At 32.5% G+C, this 21,405-nt stretch overlaps 5 protein-coding genes across 5 annotated transcripts; 3 read left to right on the top strand and 2 right to left on the bottom strand.

Moving 5' to 3' along the window:
* Nucleotides 1-977: 977 nt before the first annotated feature.
* On the bottom strand, nucleotides 978-3,877 carry LOC124934209 (DEAD-box ATP-dependent RNA helicase 35). The gene is made up of 3 exons (XM_047474702.1): nucleotides 3,697-3,877; nucleotides 2,387-3,285; nucleotides 978-1,927 (listed from the first exon to the last, which is right to left on the bottom strand). The coding sequence occupies exons 2-3, from the start codon at nucleotides 3,283-3,285 to the stop codon at nucleotides 1,063-1,065; spliced, it is 1,764 nt and encodes a 587-aa protein (XP_047330658.1). The 5' UTR covers nucleotides 3,697-3,877; the 3' UTR covers nucleotides 978-1,062.
* Nucleotides 3,878-4,883: 1,006 nt separating this feature from the next.
* LOC124935861 (triphosphate tunnel metalloenzyme 3-like) lies at nucleotides 4,884-5,871 on the top strand. The gene has a single exon (XM_047476294.1). It carries the CDS (start codon nucleotides 5,010-5,012, stop codon nucleotides 5,613-5,615), a length of 606 nt encoding a protein of 201 aa, XP_047332250.1. The 5' UTR covers nucleotides 4,884-5,009; the 3' UTR covers nucleotides 5,616-5,871.
* A 360-nt stretch (nucleotides 5,872-6,231) lies between these two features.
* On the bottom strand, nucleotides 6,232-8,217 carry LOC124935800 (protein NUCLEAR FUSION DEFECTIVE 4). The gene is made up of 2 exons (XM_047476227.1): nucleotides 7,848-8,217; nucleotides 6,232-7,761 (listed from the first exon to the last, which is right to left on the bottom strand). Exons 1-2 carry the CDS (start codon nucleotides 8,169-8,171, stop codon nucleotides 6,439-6,441), a joined length of 1,647 nt encoding a protein of 548 aa, XP_047332183.1. The 5' UTR covers nucleotides 8,172-8,217; the 3' UTR covers nucleotides 6,232-6,438.
* Nucleotides 8,218-12,017: 3,800 nt separating this feature from the next.
* On the top strand, nucleotides 12,018-13,130 carry LOC124935679 (uncharacterized serine-rich protein C215.13-like). The gene has a single exon (XM_047476096.1). The coding sequence runs from the start codon at nucleotides 12,078-12,080 to the stop codon at nucleotides 12,681-12,683; it is 606 nt and encodes a 201-aa protein (XP_047332052.1). The 5' UTR covers nucleotides 12,018-12,077; the 3' UTR covers nucleotides 12,684-13,130.
* Nucleotides 13,131-17,577: 4,447 nt separating this feature from the next.
* On the top strand, nucleotides 17,578-20,532 carry LOC124935641 (probable inactive receptor-like protein kinase At3g56050). The gene is made up of 9 exons (XM_047476059.1): nucleotides 17,578-17,708; nucleotides 17,975-18,103; nucleotides 18,424-18,740; nucleotides 18,826-19,016; nucleotides 19,092-19,247; nucleotides 19,324-19,407; nucleotides 20,110-20,202; nucleotides 20,319-20,427; nucleotides 20,525-20,532. The coding sequence occupies exons 1-9, from the start codon at nucleotides 17,578-17,580 to the stop codon at nucleotides 20,530-20,532; spliced, it is 1,218 nt and encodes a 405-aa protein (XP_047332015.1).
* Nucleotides 20,533-21,405: the final 873 nt, after the last annotated feature.

Below are 21,405 nucleotides of genomic sequence, written 5' to 3'. Positions count from 1 at the left end.
CTAAATAAATATCAGTATAAGATATTAAATAAATAAATTTAAAAAAAAAAATTTAGAGTGTTTCCAAATTGAGTGAATTTTATTTATATAAAATCATAAAATTAAATAATAAATTGTATGAATTTCACAATTTTATTTAAAATAAAAATAACCAATCTATTTTACGATGAAGCACAAAGTGTCTCTCCCCGCAGGGCTCAAAGAACGGCCGAGCCGTGCAAGGACGACTCAGGCCCAAGACTGTCAAAATCGAGAGTTTACGTAAAATCGTTAACTAGTTGTAAACTCGTAAAATCTAGAGTTTACTTGAAATCGTAAGAGTTTGATATTAAAAAATAATAGTTATATATTATTATTATTTATATATATATATAATTAAGTATTTTTTAATTATTTTTTTTTAATTTTATATATTTAAATATTAAAATAATTAAATAATAATAATAAATAAATAATAATATAAAAAATTATACTTACAAAATTAATTATTTTAAATAATTTATATGAAAAATAATAATTTTATTTTTTAATTTTTAAATATAAATATATTTTTAAACGTAAAATCGTATATAATCGTAAAATCGAAATTATTTATAAACTCGTAAACTCGTAAAATCTTATTACCGTAAATTTAAAATCGTAAGAGTTTACCTATTTAAGAGTTTACTTAAAATCAGAATCGTTAACCTCATGTGAAATCGTAAGATTTTAAGAGTCAACTCGAGATATTAACAGCTTTGCTTACGCCTACAAGCAGCACTAACATAGAATATGTCAATATTTGTATAAAAGAGATTTTGTTGACCCTTTAAGCTTGATTTCACAATTATAGGTTTCCTTTATTTGTCTTGCTCTAGGAGATTGGTCAATCAATTATAGAATGGAAGATTTGAAAACTTTGGCTAAATTTTGACTTTACCTCACTAATGATTGTTAATCCTATTCAAATTTAATCCAAAAAATAACATAGCATTTAAAACTTGTAAAGAACAATAAAAATAGAAAAAACAGTACAACAAACATAGTAAAAGCAAGAAAAGGAGGCAACATCTGAGTAATCTTCTATATCTCCCCTCTATAACCACCAGATCCAAAATAATCTCTCCTAGACCCAGCAATGGCCTGACTTTTCTGATGCTCAAGCTTAGGACAGTCCTTAATCCTATGACCTAACCCACCACAATAAGCACAACCTTTAACACCCGTCACGCTATTTATAGCTTCCGCATCCTCCATTGGATCGTTCAGCTCTGCCAAAACCGGAGGTATCCTCTGCTTAGCCTCTTGCAACAAATGCTTCAAATCAAGAAGCGTTGTCTCACTTTGATTCTTATTTATAAAGGTCGTCGCAATACCAGTCTTCCCACATCTCCCGGTTCTTCCAATCCTGTGCACGTAATTCTCAATTTCCGCAGGCATATCGTAGTTAACCACGTGCTGAATATCCGGAAAATCCAAACCCTTAGAAGCGACATCAGTCGCTACTAAGACGTCTTTCTTGCTCGATTTGAACGACGCGATCGCGTATTCCCTCTCTTCTTGGTCCTTCCCTCCGTGAATCGCGACCGCTTCCACTCCTTTCAGCAGGAGATATTCGTGAATATCGTCCACGTCGGCTTTGTTCTCGCAGAATACTAGAACGGGTGGGGGAGTCTTCTGTAGGCATTCGAGAAGGTAAACGATTTTAGCCTCTTGCTTTACGTATTCCACTTCTTGAATCACGTCAAGATTTGCTGCTCCTGCTCTTCCCACGTTAACTGTAACTGGCTTCACTAGGGCGCTTCTGGCAAAGTTTTGGATCTTTGTGGGCATTGTTGCAGAAAATAGAAGTGTTTGTCTTTGTGCTTTGAAATGATCGAATACTTCTCTTATATCGTCTTCAAATCCGAGGTCAACTAGCCTATCTGCTTCATCCAATGTTAAATACCTATAAATAAACAAAAAAGGAAAACTATCAAGAACAACACTACAGCCTTAAATAACCCATTATCTCTTCATCATCATCATCAAATCAGCAACTAAAATACCAATGGCTTGTTTGAAGTAGTTTTCTTTTTTGAAATAATCCAATGGAACAAAAAAAACATTATTTGATGAAAAGTGAATTGTTTGCATTAAGATGGCTAAGATATCATTTTATATTTTGGTTGATCATTTGAATGATACAGAGATTGATGATGGGAATGAGGTTATTTGAATCAAATCTTGGGTTATTTGGATATCCCTTCATCAAACAAACTCCAACCCTGATTTATTTTTTTATAAAATTTTAAATACAAAGGATATTTTAGTCAATGAACCCAAATAATCCACTATTTCAAGATGCATTTTTTTTAAATATCAAACAAGCTCTAAATACATACAAAGTATGAAAAAAATAAAATACCTGCAATTATCAAGACTCATCTTTTTCTTGGCAAGCAAGTCCTTCAACCTCCCTGGAGTGGCGACAACTATATGCACGCCTTTTTTCACGATATCTAATTGTGACTTCATGTCAACTCCACCAATGCAAAGTAAAGGCCTCAACTCCGGATAACCACACTCCCTCATCGGGATCAAGAACTCTTCAACAACCTCATATGTTTGCCTAGCAAGTTCTCTTGAAGGACAGATGACCAATCCAAAAGGCCCTTCCCCTGGAAGAATAGGCATCATCATCTCTTCTTGCAATGCCACCATAATCAACGGCAGCACAAACACTAATGTCTTTCCAGAACCAGTAAAAGCAATCCCTATCATATCCCTTCCAGACAAAATCACTGGGAGTCCTTGGACTTGAATAGGTGTGGGTTGGACAATTCCTTTTTCCTTTAACTTAGCTAAAACAGGCTCTGGCAATCTCATATCCTTGAAATTCTTTATTGGTGGTGGGATATCATCACCATGAACAATTATATGCCATTGCTTTCTAATGGATTCACATTCTTTTAAAGGGAACCTTCTAATTTTTAAAGGCGGCTTCCATCCTGTCAACAAGGCTTCTGAGTAAGTTATCCCTTTGGCTAATTCACGAACAGACATTAGTGTCTTTCGGTCAGACAGATGCTCAATCATCTCCTTTTCTTGTTGTACTAGATGCTCTGTATGGGTAATTTCAGGTTGATCACGCTTCAACTGTGTTGCTTGCACCAACAAGCTAGGCTTAGCTTCAGCAAGTTTTTCCGTCTCCAACTCATCTTCAAGGGTAGAAGATTTCCCTTTACGATGAAGCATCTTCTGAGCTTCAATAGCCCTTCGTTTTGTAACCGGTACATATTCCACATAATTATCTTCTTCCTCCATCTGAGGATCACCAAGGACATCAAACACAGGTTTCAGGGAATTTGTAAAATAAAACAAGAATTTCCAAACTAAACAGAAAAAAAGCCCCAGAGACCTATAACATGTATCCCAATTAGGGTTACTTAATTAATTACTGATTAGGTATTAGAGTTTTACTTGTTTCAATTTCATAGATCAACTGCTTTATATTCTTGGTATCATAATAAAAATGATTTGTTTTTTCCTTAGAGTATAAGCATAAACTATCTTACTAATTACTAAGTAGTCTAAATTTACTAACCTAATATACTAACAGTTAAAGAAAAATAAAAAGATTCAACAATGAATCAAAAAACATAGTTTTTATGGCTAATGGAGCCCAGAAACTCACTAGCAAGAATCAAAATGCTATCTGAGAGTCAAAATTGGTACCTGGATCCGGTGCTGGAAGCTCGACGAAGGCTAGACCGCTGGGACAGAGATCAGGGCTGACGGTGAGGTTGAGACGTGCGACGGTGCTACCTCGTACTGATTGTCGTGCCGACTACAGTCTGCCGAGGTCTGAAGACTGAAACTGATGAATGAAGACTAAGAAGAAGAAGTGAAGGCGCGAGCGAGCGAGCGAATCTGAAGAAACAAAAGAGATAGAAAGGAAAAAATAAATAAATAAATAAATAAATAAATAAAAGGAAAGGAAAGGGTGGGCTTAGATATTTTGGGCCGTGAGTAATGGGTTGGGCCAGAATATAAACCAACTTTATTTTTATATTGGTTCAATTGATATTTATAATTCAAACTTTGAATTGTGTGTTCAAACTTTAAATAGTGAAATAAGAGATTTAATTTAAAATTTTTTAAATAGTGAAATAAGAGATTTAATTTAAAGTTTTTTAACGAACAATAAAAGTCTCTATGTCTTTTTTATATAATATAGTTTTTTTTCTTAATTAATTTATCAAATTTTTATAAACAAATTCTCTCATTTAAGAATATTTCAAAAATATACTCAATTTAAAATATAAATACGTACATAAAGTTAGGTAGTTATTAAGTTTTTTTAAAATTATATTTATATTCAAATTTTTTTCAAATAGTTCCCTAGTTTACACATTATTTTCAAGACACCTAAACCAATTCCACAAATTATTATAAACCTCACAAATAATACTTAATTTAAAAAAAAAAATCCATTAAAGAAGTCTCTAAAATATTATTTAATTTAAAAACAGGATAAATTAATTAGAAAATGAAAATAATACGTTAATATAATATAACGGACATTTTGTTCTTTTAAAAAAATCTCAAATATTAAAATTTTAATAGTTCGAACCTCATATGACACAATTCAAATTTACCATCTTATAAAAACGATCCAAGTTCGACCTCTAATAAACAAATAATAAAAAAAATTAGATAACCCAACATTAGAGGTCTTGAGTTCGAGCGGTTAAACGACAATTTTTATTCATCTGGTTAAGTGTATTTATGGGATATATGTTTAACTTGGAAGTAATTATTCATAATCCGAATATAAGTGGAAGAAGAGGTTCTTAAAATAAATAAATAAAAATATAAATAAAGAATTGTGTTTTTTATATTAAAAAATGTCATCCAAAGTTCAGTTCTTCTATTCAGCTCAACCACTCAAAAACTTATAGAAACGACTGAGCACCACCTCTCGCCGCCGTCAATAGCGGTTCTCCGATCTAACAACAACGAATAAGCTCAGAAAATTACTATCTCCGATGGAGGTTGAAGTCAAATTAAGATTACTCGACGCCATCTCCCACCAGAAGATCTCAAACATCCTATCTCCATTCCGTTCCAAAGTCCTCCTCCAAGAGAATATCTTCTTCGACGGTACCGCCGCAGAGCTATCCACAAACCTCGCCGTCCTCCGCCTCCGTTTCTACGGCGGTAGCGTAGATTCCTCCTGCATCGTATCCCTAAAAGCCAAGCCCACAATTTCCGAAGGAATCAGCCGTGTCGAAGAAGACGAAGAGCCAATTGACCCTACAATTGCACGCGCCTCAATTGCTGAACCCTGGCGTTTGCTTTCTGTAGATTCGTCGAGGATTCTGAAAAGAGTGAAGGATGAATATGGAATCGGAGGACTTGTTTGTTTGGGAGGGTTTAAGAATGTTAGACAAGTGTTTATTTGGAATGGTCTTACGATAGAGATCGATGAGACGCATTATAATTTTGGAACTAACTATGAGATTGAATGTGAGAGCTCTGATCCTGAAAACGCTAAGCGTTTAATTGAACAGCTGTTGAAGATTAATGGGATTCGTTATTCCTTTTCTGAGTTCTCAAAGTTTGCCATTTTTCGATCTGGTAAGTTACAGTGAAAGCTTAGATCAATGTAAGTTCTTAATTTCTTCATTTTAGATCTGATTATGATAAGATATTTGTCATTGTTTGAGTATTTGGCATATCACAATTGAGAAACAGAGTATCAAGTAAAAACAACAACCAGAGTTCTCTTTATTTATGTTTTCATTGCTCTTAAATGGTTAATCTCGTTGTGTTTTGAATTTATTTAGACTCGTGTTTTTATTGCACTCGAGTTTTTATATTGAATATAAAAGACGATTCTTCTGTGTATAGTCAAAGGGTGGTCAGTCAAATAACTCTAACCTAACTAAGTATTAATTGAAGGCGTGATTGATGGCAATAACATGACAAAACAATCTAGATTGATTTGATTTCCCTGTTTCAGCCTTATAAATTAGCTAGTTTTTCTTCTTATGTATAAAAGAAAGAATCACAATGGGCATGAATTGGCCTTGGTCATGGCTGTCAAAGAGTGGGCTGAGAAACAGAAAACCTCTGGCCAAACACCTGAGTTCTTCGGTTTGCACCCACGATCAGAAACTCGATCAGCATCTAGTGACCGATTATGCTGAAGAAATTGACCACAAAACCGACAGTGATTCATATTTGTCGAATTCTGTTGATGGGATCAAATGGGATGCCATGTTCCAAAACTTGAAGCCCACATGAGGCTTTTTAGGTTGTATGGTTAGAATGTTTGTGTTTGTGTCTGTCTCTTGTCTTTAATATTGAATTTAACACATTCAAGAGTCAATTACTAAGCAATATTTTGCTTGTTTTATTAACATACATATATTACAATTACATTACATGAAGAATAGGACATTGATTGATCGATCAATGGCCGGAGTTGAAGCGGAAAGAGCCTCCGGCGTAAAGCATTTGATAAACTGGCCTGATTCTAATGGAGAGAATTACGCTCAAAACAGCACCAAAACCGCAGAAACCAGCTAAAATGAAGAAAGTTAGCCTATAACATTCAGCACCCAAGCAACTTGATCCACCTTGCTTTGCAGCCTCATAATCATACAAATAACCAGCCAATAAACCCGAAAACAGAAATGCACCAACCGGATTCCCAATCTGCATAAAATTGAAAATGATCCCAAAATTCTTCAACCCAAACAGCTCCGACGAAGTAGGAATCATTATCGCGAACTGAACCCCGTAGCAGACGCCGAGCAAGGCTGTCGCAGCATAAAGAGTCCCATCAAGAGCCGACGCGTATAATAAGAACGCCACAATCATACCCGTCTGCGAAACAGTCATCCAAACCGTACGAGGAATCGCTCTCGACCTTACGAAATGCTCAGAAACAACTCCAGCTCCAAGACGGCCCAGAAAGTTGCAGAAGCTGAATAGCGATAACAAAATCGTCGTATCGCTATGTCCTAAAGAAACGCCAATCTGCGCTAAATTGTTCAGTACAGTCACTCCAGAACCAACTCCAAAGAAGTAAACAAACCATAAAAGCCAGAAATCAGCTTTCACAATAGCTTCTTTAAACCTGAAATCCTCTCCTCTTCTCGGCCTTCTTCTCTTCTTCACAGCCCCTTCTCCAACAGCAAGAAGCATATCAATTTCCGACACCTCCTCCTCTTCCTCATAAAAGCTCCCAAGATTCGTCTCCGAAGAAGAAGGAATTACCAACAGAGGATCATCAGATTCAGTACTAATTTGATTACCCTTGTTGTAAAACGTCATTTTAATCGGAATCACAGCAGGAGCCAACAGAAGAATCACCATTATCGCGATAAACATGAAACAAAGAGGTTTGCTTACACTCATAACTTCTTTTATGATTGTGGTGGTGAGAAGATAAACCGCGAGAGATATACTAGCGATTTGAACAAAGATGAAATGACCATGGACTGAAGATTCCTGACTTGAAGAAGCTGGTGTACATGGTCTGATCAAATACATAACAAGTAAACATATGAAAGGAATTCCAATTGTGTTGAATAGAAGTAAATTTGAAGCAGATTCATTAAGAATCATATCATAGATTTCTGTATAAACAGCTGCACTTATGCCAATATATCCTTTAAGAATTCCAGCAACAGTTCCTCTACTTAAAGGGAAATTTCTCATGTTTGTTACAAGAACAGCCGTTCCAAACCAAGCACTACTGTGTGTAGCAATGCAAAGTGCAATCCATAACTGTGAATTCATTAAGAAATCCCCATATCAGATGATTCAAATTTAATATTTTCAGATCAGACATATATATAGAAAGATTTGCTTACAAGCCAATAAGGTAAAGAGGAGACAGTCTGGCTAACGGCGAGCCAGAGGATGCCATATCCGATGAAACAAGCGCAAACGCCGATCAATAGAATGACCCATGGTGGGAATTTGTTGCAAGCGATTCCAGGAAGTAAACCGATGTTTTCTCCGATGTCGTTGGCGACGCCGAGAATGGTTAGTTGTTGTTGGGTGAAACCCATGACTGATTTTAGAGTGGGGGAGTATAGAGGAAAAGTGTAGGAGTTTCCTGCGGCTATTTCGATCCATACGGCGGCGCTGAGGCCAACCCATGGCGGGCGGCGGCCGGATTTGGCGACGGACATAATTATTGATTCTAACTAACTGTCACAGCAAAGAGTTGTTAAGAAAATAAAAATGTAACATTTTTTGAGTTTATTTTTTTTAATATATATGGACATGAAAAGATTCAATGTACCTATCAGTCCTACTAGGCTACTACTACACATCCAAGTTTCAACTTACTTTCAAATAAAGAAAAGAGTGAAAAATATGTTATTTAATATCCATAGGTCAAACTGTGAGAAGGTTTTTTTAAAAAATAAATTGAGTTATTTGAAAAATAATTAGTTGTGATGATATTGAACAAGTGGGGATATATTTTTTTAAAATATTTAAATTGTATTACTATATAAAATAAAAGATAAAATAAATGATGTAAGGAAAGATATGAGGATTAAAAATAAGTTGTTTAGATTTGAGTTATTAAAATAATCAAAATTCTCGTCACCATTATTAGATAAGTTGTTTAGCTTAATTTTCAATTAACAACACAGCTCGTTGTCTGTTTCATTTTCAAATGTTGCAAATTAAGACGACTATTTAGTTATGCTATAAGAATAAGAGTTAAAACGTAAAAATATATTTAGAATTATATTGAAATTGATGTATAAGAAAATGATGGAATAGGGCATGTTCTTTTTTTTCAAATCTTTGAAGAAGAAGATATAAACTATTTTTAAAATTTATTTTTACTTATTAACATTTGTAACGTAATGATATAATGAAATAAAATGAAACCTACAATATATTTTGAATGGTTCAGTTTTGCAACAACTTTGATGGTAGTGCATTATTTGAAAATGAATTTAAATGCATCATCTCAAAACAGACAAGTTTTTATTGGAGTAGAACTTAGAGAAAATAAATAAATCCACCACATATATGAGTAATCTTTATCTATTTCAACTTAAATTAACGATTTGATAACCTTTTAAAACAATTTTAGATGTTTGTGGAGTAAATTAAAAAAATATATGTAATAGGAACCCTTTAAATTAAATTATTTACAATAAGATATTACAATATTAAGGACCATTATAAATTTTATAACACAATAACAATTATTGATTTCCAATTAAGTAAAATTTATTTTTCTAATAAGAAGTGTTTTATAAAAAAATATTGTTAAGGGCTAGTTTGATAGTCAATATTTAAGATTTTTTGATTTTTTTTCGAAAATTATTTCTTCTATATATTTATTTTTTTTTAAAAATCATTAAAATATCTTACTTCTATTAAATTTAAATTTTAAAGATAAAAACATATTTCTTATCAAACAAAGGTTTTAAAAAAAAAAACTCATAAAAATTATTTAAAAAACCTACATCAAATGCGCCCTTATATCAAATGAATACATTAAAAAACACATATAACTTTTCTTTATGTATTATTTAGAATGAAAAATAAGTAAATTTATTTCTCGAGATCAACCCCTCCTTAAATTTAAGCATTCATTTTTCTTTTATCAAAATCGTCATGTTAATATTATATTAGAAGCTACTGGTTGAATTGTTGTCTTGATTATGTTTAACTAAAATTGGCATGCTAAATAAAATAGAAAAAAATATAATTTATTTGTTCTCTTTTAAAAATTACTAGATTATTCAATCACTTTATTAAAAGTTGAATGAACTATATAAACTTTTTGCCTAACTTCAACATGTTCCAACACGTAGCATTTGAAATTTTGTACAAAAAGAGAAAAAAAAAATCATGCAAGTGGCAAAATGTTTGACTATTTTTTATCAAATTTATAAACCTCAAGTTGACATTATTTTCAATCACATAAAAGATACGTCCTGTTTGGTTAATTTTATTCGAATATATATATATATAGTCATATTTTTTTAAGAGAAAATACATGTATTATACCTTTTCAAGTATATATATTATTGTTATTTTGTATAACAATTAGTAAATTTTATTCAGTTTGAATCGATTTACTTATCATTGATAAAATATTAACAAATATGAAAATATTTTACATAGGTTAAAAATATTATAATACATAAAATATATATCATAAACAAAATCATTATTTTGGACTGGAATTGATTCTAAAGAAGCATTAGAAGTTAGGACTATAAATAGATGTACATTTTATTTTAATAAATTTATTTAAAAATAAAGTGATATTATTTTAAATGTAAAAGAATATTCTCATTTTCTTAAAAGTAAAAGTTGTTGGCCAAATTAATATTTAATGTTATATAGACTACATACATATAAAATAATTAATTTGAAAACAAAAAATGTATATTTTTTTAATTAAAACATATTATAAAATTGAAGGAGTACAATAATTTGTTTTTTTTTTAATAAAAACTTGTCTCAAAGTTTAATGAAGAATCTTTAATATTTTATTAAAAATATTTAAAAATAAATAGCTGTAAGCATTTACAGGCTCAAACTTGCCTGATTAATGTGAGGACATTAGCGTGTCTCTCGGGACGACAGAAAAAGTCGCAAGTGTTGGATGAGCTGGCAATTTTAGAATAAAGTAAATTTCTAATTATAATTATATTTCAAACCAAACAGGGCCTTGTCATTTTTATTTTTTGTTGACAACTGACAAGTGGCCCATGTAGTCTTTAACATCTGTCCATCACCGCTTCCTCGTAAACTTTTCTCTTATTTTATTTTTTATTATTATTTAATTATTTTTGGTCCATAATGTTGCCACAACTGACCACGTGGACTCTTCTCCCAATAATTAATGGTGTGTTACTTTCAAATTTGGGTTGCGTTTTCAAATTTTATTTTGGTCAATATTGTCATCTATTTCTATTGACAAAATAATTAGGAGTGTTATGTTAATTTATAGAAAAGATCAATGTAATCAATATTATTTTAATACCTAAAGAAAAATATTTTTAAAATCGTATCACTAATTTAAATATTGAATTTCAACCAATTAAGTGTAACTATATAATTTTTAAAATTTAGTAATCAGTTAAATTGATCTTTTATTTATTAAAATAACCTGATCCAATCAAAGCCTAATAAACAAACAATACCACTAATTTACTAACGAATTTGAATAAAATTAGGGTTTTTATTATCTATTCTTTAAAATTCAATAGTCAAAATTCTCAATTAACTAAAATTCAGGGTTAAATTAGTTAGGAATCTTTTATCTATTTATAAATTTCACGCGTATATAATAAGTTGATTAAGGTTTAAAATCGTTAACACAAAATTAGTTGGGGTTGTATGCAATTTTACCAGAATTGTGAAGGAAGAGATCCGAAATAACAATTGACCAAATAATGAATGGATTCAGCCTATGATTATTATACTACGAGTTAAAGTGTCATTAGTTTTAAAATATTTGTGATAAATGATTTAATTATCATGTATACTATTAAAGAAAAAATAATGAAATTAAGTTTGGTAAATCAAAATTGATGTATATAACATGACAAAAATAAACCACAACCAAACAGAACCTAACTGTTAAGTATGAGGCAGTTACAGACTGACAGTTGTTCCCACAGTAGACTAGAATGTGGCTTTTCGTGGTCCCAATCAACAAACGGGTGGCAACAGCCGTTTTTATTATGTTACGTGTCAGATTCCTAATGGCCCCCACACAACTATTATTTACAGCCGTTGGATTATTAACTGTCATGATCAAATGGTTCCAATTAAAGCGCGCATCAAAACTCCTGAAAATATCGTGATTAGAGAAACCTTTCTCTTGCCAGCCCATAACATTTCCTGACCCACCCGGTTTACCGTTTCAAAGTTGAAATTCAAATATCTAAAATACCCTCAAAGAAAGATAATAATTACGATTTACCCATCGTCTTCATCTTCCTATAAATTCGATTCTCCAGTTAAGCTAGGTTTGGCAATTTGGCCATCCAAAACGGCGCTTCTTCATCTTCTTTCTCGCGCTTCAATTTCTCTTTTGAATAATATTACTGATGATCATGAATCGTAACAGATCGAACAAGAAAATCCTCCATAGCAGTAGCAGTTTCCAGAGATCAATCTCTCCTTCTGGAAGATTCTGTTCTTCGTCAATTTCATCGTCGTCATCTACCTTTGCATCGTCAATCTCTGGATTATCTACTCGCTCTCCAGGTTTTTTCATTCGATCTACTTCTCCAACACGCGTTAATTTCGGATCCTCACAAACATCTCCATCTATTCGTTTCTCAATCGATCGATCGACTTCTCCTGGCCGATCGATTGCCGTTTCCAACAAGCCGAATCAGAAGGTTTCTAATCAGAAGAAAACGTGTATGTGCTCGCCGACGACGCATCCAGGTTCGTTCCGATGTAGTTTACACAAGAACACGAACAATCGTCGGAGTCGGAACGAAGCGACGTCGTATCATTCGAATCGGCTTTATGCTCGTAGATCGGCTATGACGAATTCTCTTGTTCGGATTGGAACTGTTGAAGGAGATCTGATGAAGAGAGCTTTAGCTTCTTTGATTCGTCCTTCGTCGCATCAGCAAAGGAGACGAGCGGATTTCCAGCCAAGACCTAGTCGGCTTTCGATTATGTCGAAAGCTGAAGATTAATCAGTTTTCATAGATTTCATATTTTGATTATGCAGTCAATTTTACTAGTTGTTGCCGGCGACGGCGAAAGGAGTATTGATCGGTTCCATCCACGGCCAGTTTTATGGCCTGAACTTTCGATCTTCTTCTTCTTCTTCTACTATACAGTATACTACATATCTTTAGTTAGATAGGATGAAAATAAAGAACATATAATAGATCTTCTATAATAAACTCAATTCATCTGTAAATCCTTGTATCAAAACGCAAAAGGATTCAACAAACACTACAAATTACATATAAATCATCAGAGTCTTGATCATCATAATCTGGTGACCGGTGGTGTATATAATAAATTATTTCTGTGAAGATTATGAATTATGATCTTCACTTATTGTTTCGTGTTAATGATTGATTGATTGATTGTTGTGTTTGTATTCCATTGCAGACAATAATAAACTTGAACTTTCTTCTGGTGACAATATCTCTATCTCCTATTCCCGTATTGGCCACCGCCATTAAAGATGCTCAAAATCTCTGTTTATGATGGTATATGTATGATTTCTCTCCTTCGATTATTATAACTTATTACGATACCCTTTATTGATTCATTAAATTCTCTTTCAGTTTTGCAGGATTTAACTTGGAATGAATTGTCAATCTAAATGAGAGAGCTTATTCATGTCAAAACAGGATAAAACTTACTTAATAATATATATAAAATTATGTAGAGATTTGAGAGAGGAGGAAATAGATTATTTAGATAGTGAAATTTAGATATTAAAAGAAATTTGGTGGGATAAAGGTAAAGATTGAGAATATTGAGTGTGTTCAAAGTAAATAATTGTATAATTCTGAACTTTTTTTTGGATAAAAGATATTGAGAGTACCTAAGAGTGGAGAGGATGTTGAGATGAAAATATTTCAATTGGACTGATTCTATTCATTGCTTCACTTAGTCAATGGAGTGGTTTTTTTTACTCTTGAAGTCAAAAATGATAATTTTTGGATATATGAAATATTGAAAGAATTATGTAAATAAAAATACTTATTAAAAGTATGAAATAATATAATTGTTTGATATATAGTAATATTGAGAAGAAAAATATTTTTTGATAGTGAGTTTGAGTTTATATGAGAAATTTTGTTATTTAAAAGATAAGTGTGATAAAGGTAAAGATTGAAAATACTTATTACGTGGTTATTACGTGGATGGAGGGAGGGTAAATAATTGCATAATTTTACAAAAATAAATAAGTGTTTGTTCTATATTAATATACAAACTATTTAGGAGAAAGTAAATTATAAGAATATATGAAAGATTTTAAAAAGTTTTCATTTTTCATCATTAATGTATGTTAATTATTATACTTTTTTACTCAAAAATAAAAAAATAAAATTCAATAACTTTGGTAATGGATTTTTTTTTCCAGAGATTATTCAATACTTCAATGAGGTTATATGAAGCCTTGGCCTAAAGATGATGGAATACTGCACAGTTAAATATATACTTTTAAAATATTTTGAGCGTAAAAATTTGAACTCATTAGTCACATCTTTGAATTCGCAAACGAGAAGAGTGAAGAAGCACTATTGTCTAGTGAACGAATTTTTGAAAATTTTAAAGTTTTTAAATCATCTTCAATCTTAAAATTCATTCTCAAACTCAAAATGCAACAACTATCTCAATAAATAATAATTTATTTTTAATAAAATTAATTCTCAAACTCAAAAAGAATATTCATTCTGTGAGAGTTCTCTTTCACTAATTGTTCAGTAAGAAAAAGAAGACACTAGTGTGAATAAGAGATTACATTAGTGAAGATGAAAAACAAGATAACGATGAAGTGTTCTTTGTAATGATGACAATCTCAACTGATCCTATGTACTTTGAAGATGTTTTAAGGAGTGTATCATGGTTCGAGCTGCAATAGATGCTGAGATTGTTGTTATTGAAAAAAAAAACAATAAAAAAAAGGTGAGAGTGCATTGAGTTTACAAAAAAAGTTTAATAAACATGAAGAAGTAGAGAAGTATTAAGCCTGTTGGATAGCAAAATGGTACACTCTAGAGGTTTAAGTGGTTTATGAAAAAATATTTGTTTCTATGACAGCTTGGAGACAGTTCGTATGGTCATCTCTCTTGCAATAATTTTAGTTTGAACTTTGACATCAATTGTTTCTTCATCAGTTTCAACTTGCACAATTGCTTCATGTGTAGACAATTGTTGAGTCTTTTTCTTCCCATTCTAAATGAATATGTGCAGGTTTCTCATGTCCTTATCCCACTTCCAACTTTTCATCATCTTCAAACACCACATCACGACTTACTATAACTTATTGGGAGAGGTTAATATAGTCGATATGCTTTAGATTCTTCATTAACCCCAAGTAGGATACATTTGATATTTTTGTTACAGCTTGATGCGCTTGTTGTTAAGAATATGAGCATTAAAAATGTTGACAAACACTCGAAAGTGAGCAATTGATGGCTTAACACCCCTTCAAGCTTCTTCTGATGCTTATTCTTTACTGCACGCGTTGTACTTCTATTCTAAACATTAATTGTCCAATTCACAACGTCTACCCAAAAAGTTTTTGGATTGTGTGCTTCTCAACAAGCAAACTACGAACCATGTTAATGAATGAAAGTTCAATTTTTCTTTTCCGCAACTCCATTTTGTTGTCAGCTGTCTTTGTATGTCATTGTCATTGTAAAAGTTGTTGAACTCAATTTTATTTTTTGCACAATTAAATATATCCATATTTTACGACTATAATCATCAATGAAAATGATTATATACATCTTTTATATTATTAGACATAGGCTTGATAGGTTCACATATGTCAGCATGCACCAGTTGAAAAACTTGAGTAGCTCTCCATATAGTCTCTAGTGGGAAAAGAAGTCTGTATTGGTTGCCTTGTAAGCACACCTCACATACTTTAGACATGTTTCAAGTGAAGGTAAGTCATTTATCATTTTCTTTTACTGAACAAGTCTTAGTCGTTTGTGATTCAAGTGACTATATCGACAATGCTACAATTGAACCATATCTTTAGCATCAATTGAAACATATATATTTCATCTTGATTTGTCTTTCCTTTATGTGTATAAGAAATCAATAATACTTTTTCGAGTCTATCAGGCGACAAGTTCTGCGCCTGGTTAATTTGTTAAGTGTGTTTGCGGGCTACATACTTAATACGTTGTCCTATTTTTTCCCAAATGGCATCAACAACATTTCTTCTTCTATTTCCATATACATAGTGTGTTTTCTCCCGTGATTTGCCTAGACATTCATGCTGAAAATGCCCAAGCTTATGAAAGCCAAAACATTCGATAGTTGACATTTCATAGTCATGTCTTCCACTACCTCTACCTCGAAATCTACCATGTCTCAATCATTTTGAAGACTCTACATATGTAACCTTCAAGTTATGCTTCTCATCAACATTGCAGTAATTCGTTGCTAATGTAAAAATAAATTGTTTTGTAGTTCATCAATTGAAATAATCTGAGATCTTTCGACACTTCAATTGATCAAACTACATAGGCAAAATTAGGAGTCATCGATCTTAGTATATTTTTTAACAACATTTTCATCACTTACATTGCTCTTGTGCTGCTTCATCTTGTTGACAATTGTTAAGGTACATGAAAAATATGCATTCACATACTCTCCTCCCTTCATTTGTAACACCTCAAAATCTCTTTCGAGAGTTTTCAATTGTGATCGTTGAACACGATTAGTTCCTTGACGCTTATTCTTCATTGAATCCCAAATGCTTTTGGTTGATCCCGTATCTAGAATAGTCTGAAAAACTATTTTATCAATAGTTGAAAAATATAGTCATTTGTTTCTAATCTTTCAGTTTTGCATCATTGTCACCTTAACTTCAGGGAACTTTCTATTCTGGTTCTGTTGGAATTCTTTTTCTACGATACCCAATACTCTTTCGATATAAGAAAATTCTCCATTAATATGGACCAGATCATAAAACCCATCATACTTTGGAATTGATGATGGAACAAAATTACTTTATGTTTTCCATCTTTACTCGTAGTTAAGACATATACTTTTCACCCTCACAAAATTTTCTGAAAAAATAGTTCTAGATGGCTTTATACCAAATCTAGCGACAATAATGTATAAAAATGCATGTATTCCTTGTTATTCAATAGTTGAAAAAAGACGACTATTTATAGCTTTATAAAAAAAATAGAATTTACTACTAACTTTGTGGTATTACTAGTTAAATGATTAAAAAAATTAAATTAAATATAACTGATTCCTAAATAAAAGAATATATTTATTAAAAACTCAACTAACACTAACTTATTATACTGATTACTTCAACAAATAGTAGGAGGACTCATTTATAATTTTGAAAATCAAATGTATATATGAATGGTAAATGAAAATATGCTTACTTTAGAAAGAGAAAGTGGTGTTTTCATTATTTTGGGTTTGAGTTTTGGTGTGGGTTATAGGGGGAAATTTGATGAAATGGCCCTCATAAGAGGTCTAATTACAAAAAAGGCCCACGGTTGATAAAGTTGACAAAAATTACTTTTTTGCCCTATGAAAAGTCTGTAATACCCCTCGCGCGCCTATTTTACCGCTCAATTACGAGAAATGTATTTCTCGTATTTGGCGCTCAATTACGAGAAATGTATTTATCGCATTTAGTATTTCTCGCATTTGGTATTTCTCGCATTTGGTATATCTGAGTATATATTGAGATTCAGACATTTATAAAATATATAAAAACGGCTAGGGTTTCATATCGATCTACAATAGACTACGAAAGAAGACGATTGAAGAATCTACTGCGATTCTACAAGGAGTAGAAAGAGAGAAATGAAACTCGTCGTGGGAATGATGGTTTCAAACAAGATGCAAAAATTAGTAATGGTGGTTGTCGACAAACTCTTTCATCACAAACTCTACAATGGTTACATCAAGCGCACCTCCAAATTCATGGCTTACGACGATCAGAATCAGTGTAAACTCTTTTCTTTTAAGAACTATAGTTCTTCAGTGTAACTTTGAATGAGCAGTGTTGATCCACTATGTTTATGTTTATGTTTAGGTTTAGGTTTAGGAAACTTTTGTAAATTTATTGTTTGACTTAAAACTGCAGAAATCTGAAAAATCTTTGTCTTGATGGAACACTTGCACTGAGTTAGGAAAAGCTAACTTACCTTAAATTTATGTGAGAATCCAAATATGCAATCTATATCTGATTGGATTTCATGTTTGCTGTTGAATATCCTTTTTCATATTTATGTGCTTTAACTTCCTAAAGCAATTTATGCAATAACTCTTTGTGGGGAAGAGTTTCAGAAGAGATTGGGAAACTTAAAGAATTGGAAGTGTTGGATCTAGGCTACAATAATTTTAGTGGATCTTTGCCAATAAATCTTGGCAACAATTTGTAGTTCTTGCACAGGTGCCAGTTGCACTAGCAGTTCTGGTTCCTGGTAAATCTCATCAATATAGAATTACAGCAGAAACCCGATACTTTTTTTCTCTCTTTTTATATGATATGAATCTGATGAGTTGGTTTTCTTGTAGGATCCCAAAACGGAAAATACTATAGACAAATACCGACCACCATAAGAGGAAGCCCAAATTATCACCATCACCTTCACCATCTTTGCATTCGACTTCACCCTCACCATCACCTTCACCATCTTTGCATTCGGCTTCACCCTCACCGTCTCTAATCTAATCACATATATCTTTGTCACCAAGCCCATCATCATCACCATTATCATCTTCTCCATCTAAATCATTTGTTCCATCACCTTCTCCTGTATTGACACCAATTTCACGACCAGAAACTCTTTTACCTCCACTAAGCCATCCTTCTTTGCCACCTTCCCCAAATATGATTCCCCACAATCACTCCAAACACATGTACCGTGCGATGATCTGGTCTGGAGTAGGAGGGTCTTTTTTCTTTGTGCCTTCCGCTCTTGGCATTTTCTTTTGTCGACGAAATAAGGTGGTAATGGTGGGACCTTGGGCTACTGGGTTGAGTGGTCAGCTAAGAAAAGCATTTGTCATCGGTTAGTAATTCAAGATTTTATATCTTCTTGATACGTAAATTTAGCAATATTTTATCCCTTTCCAATTACCGGACCTGCATTTCAGGTGTTCCAAAGCTGCAGAGATCGGAACTGGTAACTTCTTGCGAAGATTTCAGTAATATAATCGGTTCATTATCAGACGGAACAGTTTATAAAAGGACTTTTTCTAGTGGAGTAGAGATAGCAGTTATTTCTACAGCAATGAAGTTTGCTGAAGATTGGTCTAAATCATTAGAGGGTCAATTCAGAAAGAAGGTATGGAGAATAAGTTAAGCTCTTTCCTGTTTTAGTGACTTTTTCATCATTGTGTTTACTTTTGATGTCGTCCAGATTGCCACACTTTCACGGGTAAACCATAAGAACTTTGTGAATTTGATCGGTTTTTGTGAAGAAGAGCAGCCTTTCACAAGAATGATGGTCTTCGAATATGCTCTAAACGGAACACTTTTTGAGCACCTGCATAGTAAGTTTCATCCGTTACTGATGGTCTTCGAATAGGCAATGGATTATCTAAATATATATTTTGTTGTTTTCTGAGCTAACATCTCATTATTTAATCCAGGTTTCATCAGTTACTGATCATGTTAGGATGCAAGACTCAGGTGCCAAAGCAGCTGATTTTGATGATGACGATGGTGGTGGTCTGGTGAGTTATTAAAGTGGTGGTAATTTATAGAAAATTGATGTTACTATTACCAATGATTCTGTACAACTAGTGTTTCCATCTTGTTTAAGTAAACCGTTTTTTATACATGGGTTTTCCTTTTCACAAAAGAAAATGTAAACAATCATTTTTTAAGTTTCTTCCTACCTTTTTGACTTTGGTGCAATTCACTACTCTCGTAAAAAGATGGGCTTAATGACATGCTTAAGTTGTTTGGAATCATGTGTAGATGATGTAGAGGTTATAAGGGTGTTTAAAGCATGCACACTTGAATTTATTACGATGGTGTCTCTTTAATGTATAACTTTTAAAATCTCAGCCATTGAACGCACAATCAAGAACATTGCTCATGCAGAAGCTTGATAAAAGTGGCATCGTAACAAATTTGTCTCTGTTTTTGTTGTATTCTGAAACATATTGGACTGTCTTGTTATAAGAAGTTAATGTTGATTTCCATTATGAAATTCTACATTTGTTATGTTTGCAAAAAATTATAATGATCTTGAAAATATTATGATCACAATCTCTTCCAATTTTTTAATTAGATTATGATTGTGACAGATGTTGCAAAATACTAGTTTACAAATAGGCTAATATTTTTATAGCATTAATGTATGATGTTCTTGTAATATTACGGGGTCTCTTGGAGTACTAGCGCTAAATGGGGTAGCTTCAGGTCATCAGGTTGTTACCTTACCCTTACCCATGAATGGACAAGCTGCCATTCCTACTGCACTTCTTCCAACAATTGTGGTGTCGGAGCCTATTGGATTCCCAGTGAATGTTTCCTCTTGAAGAATATGTTTGATCCGACCATGGAGCTATTTTTTTCTCTTTTTTTTTTTCAAATCACTTTTTTGTTCAATTTTGAGATTTTTACAATTATGTTGCAGATGGACCCAGAGTATGATTTGGAAATCAAAGGTGATGTTGAGTCAGAATGTTCCAAATATGGTCCAATTCTGCATATCCATTTCAGGGCTGCTACTTCCCAAAGGCCTGGTTTCTTTATTTTTTTGTATGTTTTTAGAAGACCTATATGAAAACACTACTTGTTAGCTATATTGTAAACTTCATACTTATCATTTAAGTCTTTCAGTGCCCTAAGTTGTTATCCAGTAATACTAAAAATGCATTGAAATTGTTCCAAGATATTATTTTTATTCTTGGCAAGTAGTGGGTTTTGCTTACAAACTTATTTTTTTATTTCCAAAATCATACTAGTAAAGAAAACATATTTAATAGACAAATAGATTAAATGTAAAAAATACACAAAAATGCCTCTTAAATTCCATGTGGAAGTATTTATCAAAGAATGAATGAAAATTTCTTTAAACGCCCTTTCTATGTTGGTCGGGGATGTTCTTAGTTATCTCTAAAGACAAATTAAAATTTATCATTAGTAAGCAAAATGAACAAAATTATTGTAAAATGTCCCAATATAAAAGAACAAAGTTAATGTAAAATGTCCCAATAGTTAAAATATTTGGTTGTGATAGTCTTGAATATAAAAATTTGTAGACATTCCATTTTTCTGCCAATGTTTGGTTGTGATATTCCATTAGCTAAAATTTGTGATAGGCTTGTATGTTTGGTTGTGATACTCTATGAGACACATATGCCAAAATGCAGATGAGTTGAAAACATATGGCCAAAATTTGGTATATTCACTTTCTACAAAATGCGTAAATACATCAAATGCGAGAAATACATCAAATGTGAGAAATATACAAAATGCGAAAAATACCAAATGCGAGAAATGAATTTCTCGTAATTGAGCACCAAATGCGAGAAATACTAAATGCGAGAAATACATTTCTCGTAATTGAGCACCAAATGCGAGAAATACCAAATGCGAGAAATACATTTCTCGTAATTGAGCGGTAAAACAGGCGCACGAGGGGTATTACAGACTTTTCACAGGACAAAAAGACCCTTTTTACCAACTTTATCAACCGTGGGCCTTTTTTTTAATTAAAC

This window comes from Impatiens glandulifera, chromosome 4 (assembly GCF_907164915.1).
Source record: "Impatiens glandulifera chromosome 4, dImpGla2.1, whole genome shotgun sequence".
NCBI lineage: Eukaryota > Viridiplantae > Streptophyta > Magnoliopsida > Ericales > Balsaminaceae > Impatiens > Impatiens glandulifera.
The sequence above is the reverse complement of the archived record's forward strand: the minus strand, read 5'-3'. Positions and strand labels throughout refer to the sequence as shown.

Coding starts and splice junctions, on each gene's coding strand:
- LOC124935861 (XM_047476294.1), top strand. CDS start 5,010: ATGGAGGTTGAAGTCAAATTAAGATTACTCGACGCCATCTCCCACCAG.
- LOC124935679 (XM_047476096.1), top strand. CDS start 12,078: ATGATCATGAATCGTAACAGATCGAACAAGAAAATCCTCCATAGCAGT.
- LOC124935800 (XM_047476227.1), bottom strand. CDS start 8,171: ATGTCCGTCGCCAAATCCGGCCGCCGCCCGCCATGGGTTGGCCTCAGC. Junction 7,762..7,847: donor CCTCTTTACCTTATTGGCTT/GTAAGCAAATCT, acceptor ATGAATTCACAG/TTATGGATTGCACTTTGCAT.
- LOC124934209 (XM_047474702.1), bottom strand. CDS start 3,285: ATGGAGGAAGAAGATAATTATGTGGAATATGTACCGGTTACAAAACGA. Junction 1,928..2,386: donor ATGAGTCTTGATAATTGCAG/GTATTTTATTTT, acceptor GTTTATTTATAG/GTATTTAACATTGGATGAAG.
- LOC124935641 (XM_047476059.1), top strand. CDS start 17,578: ATGGTGGTTGTCGACAAACTCTTTCATCACAAACTCTACAATGGTTAC. Junction 18,104..18,423: donor ATAAATCTTGGCAACAATTT/GTAGTTCTTGCA, acceptor TTTGTCACCAAG/CCCATCATCATCACCATTAT. Junction 18,741..18,825: donor AAGAAAAGCATTTGTCATCG/GTTAGTAATTCA, acceptor CCTGCATTTCAG/GTGTTCCAAAGCTGCAGAGA.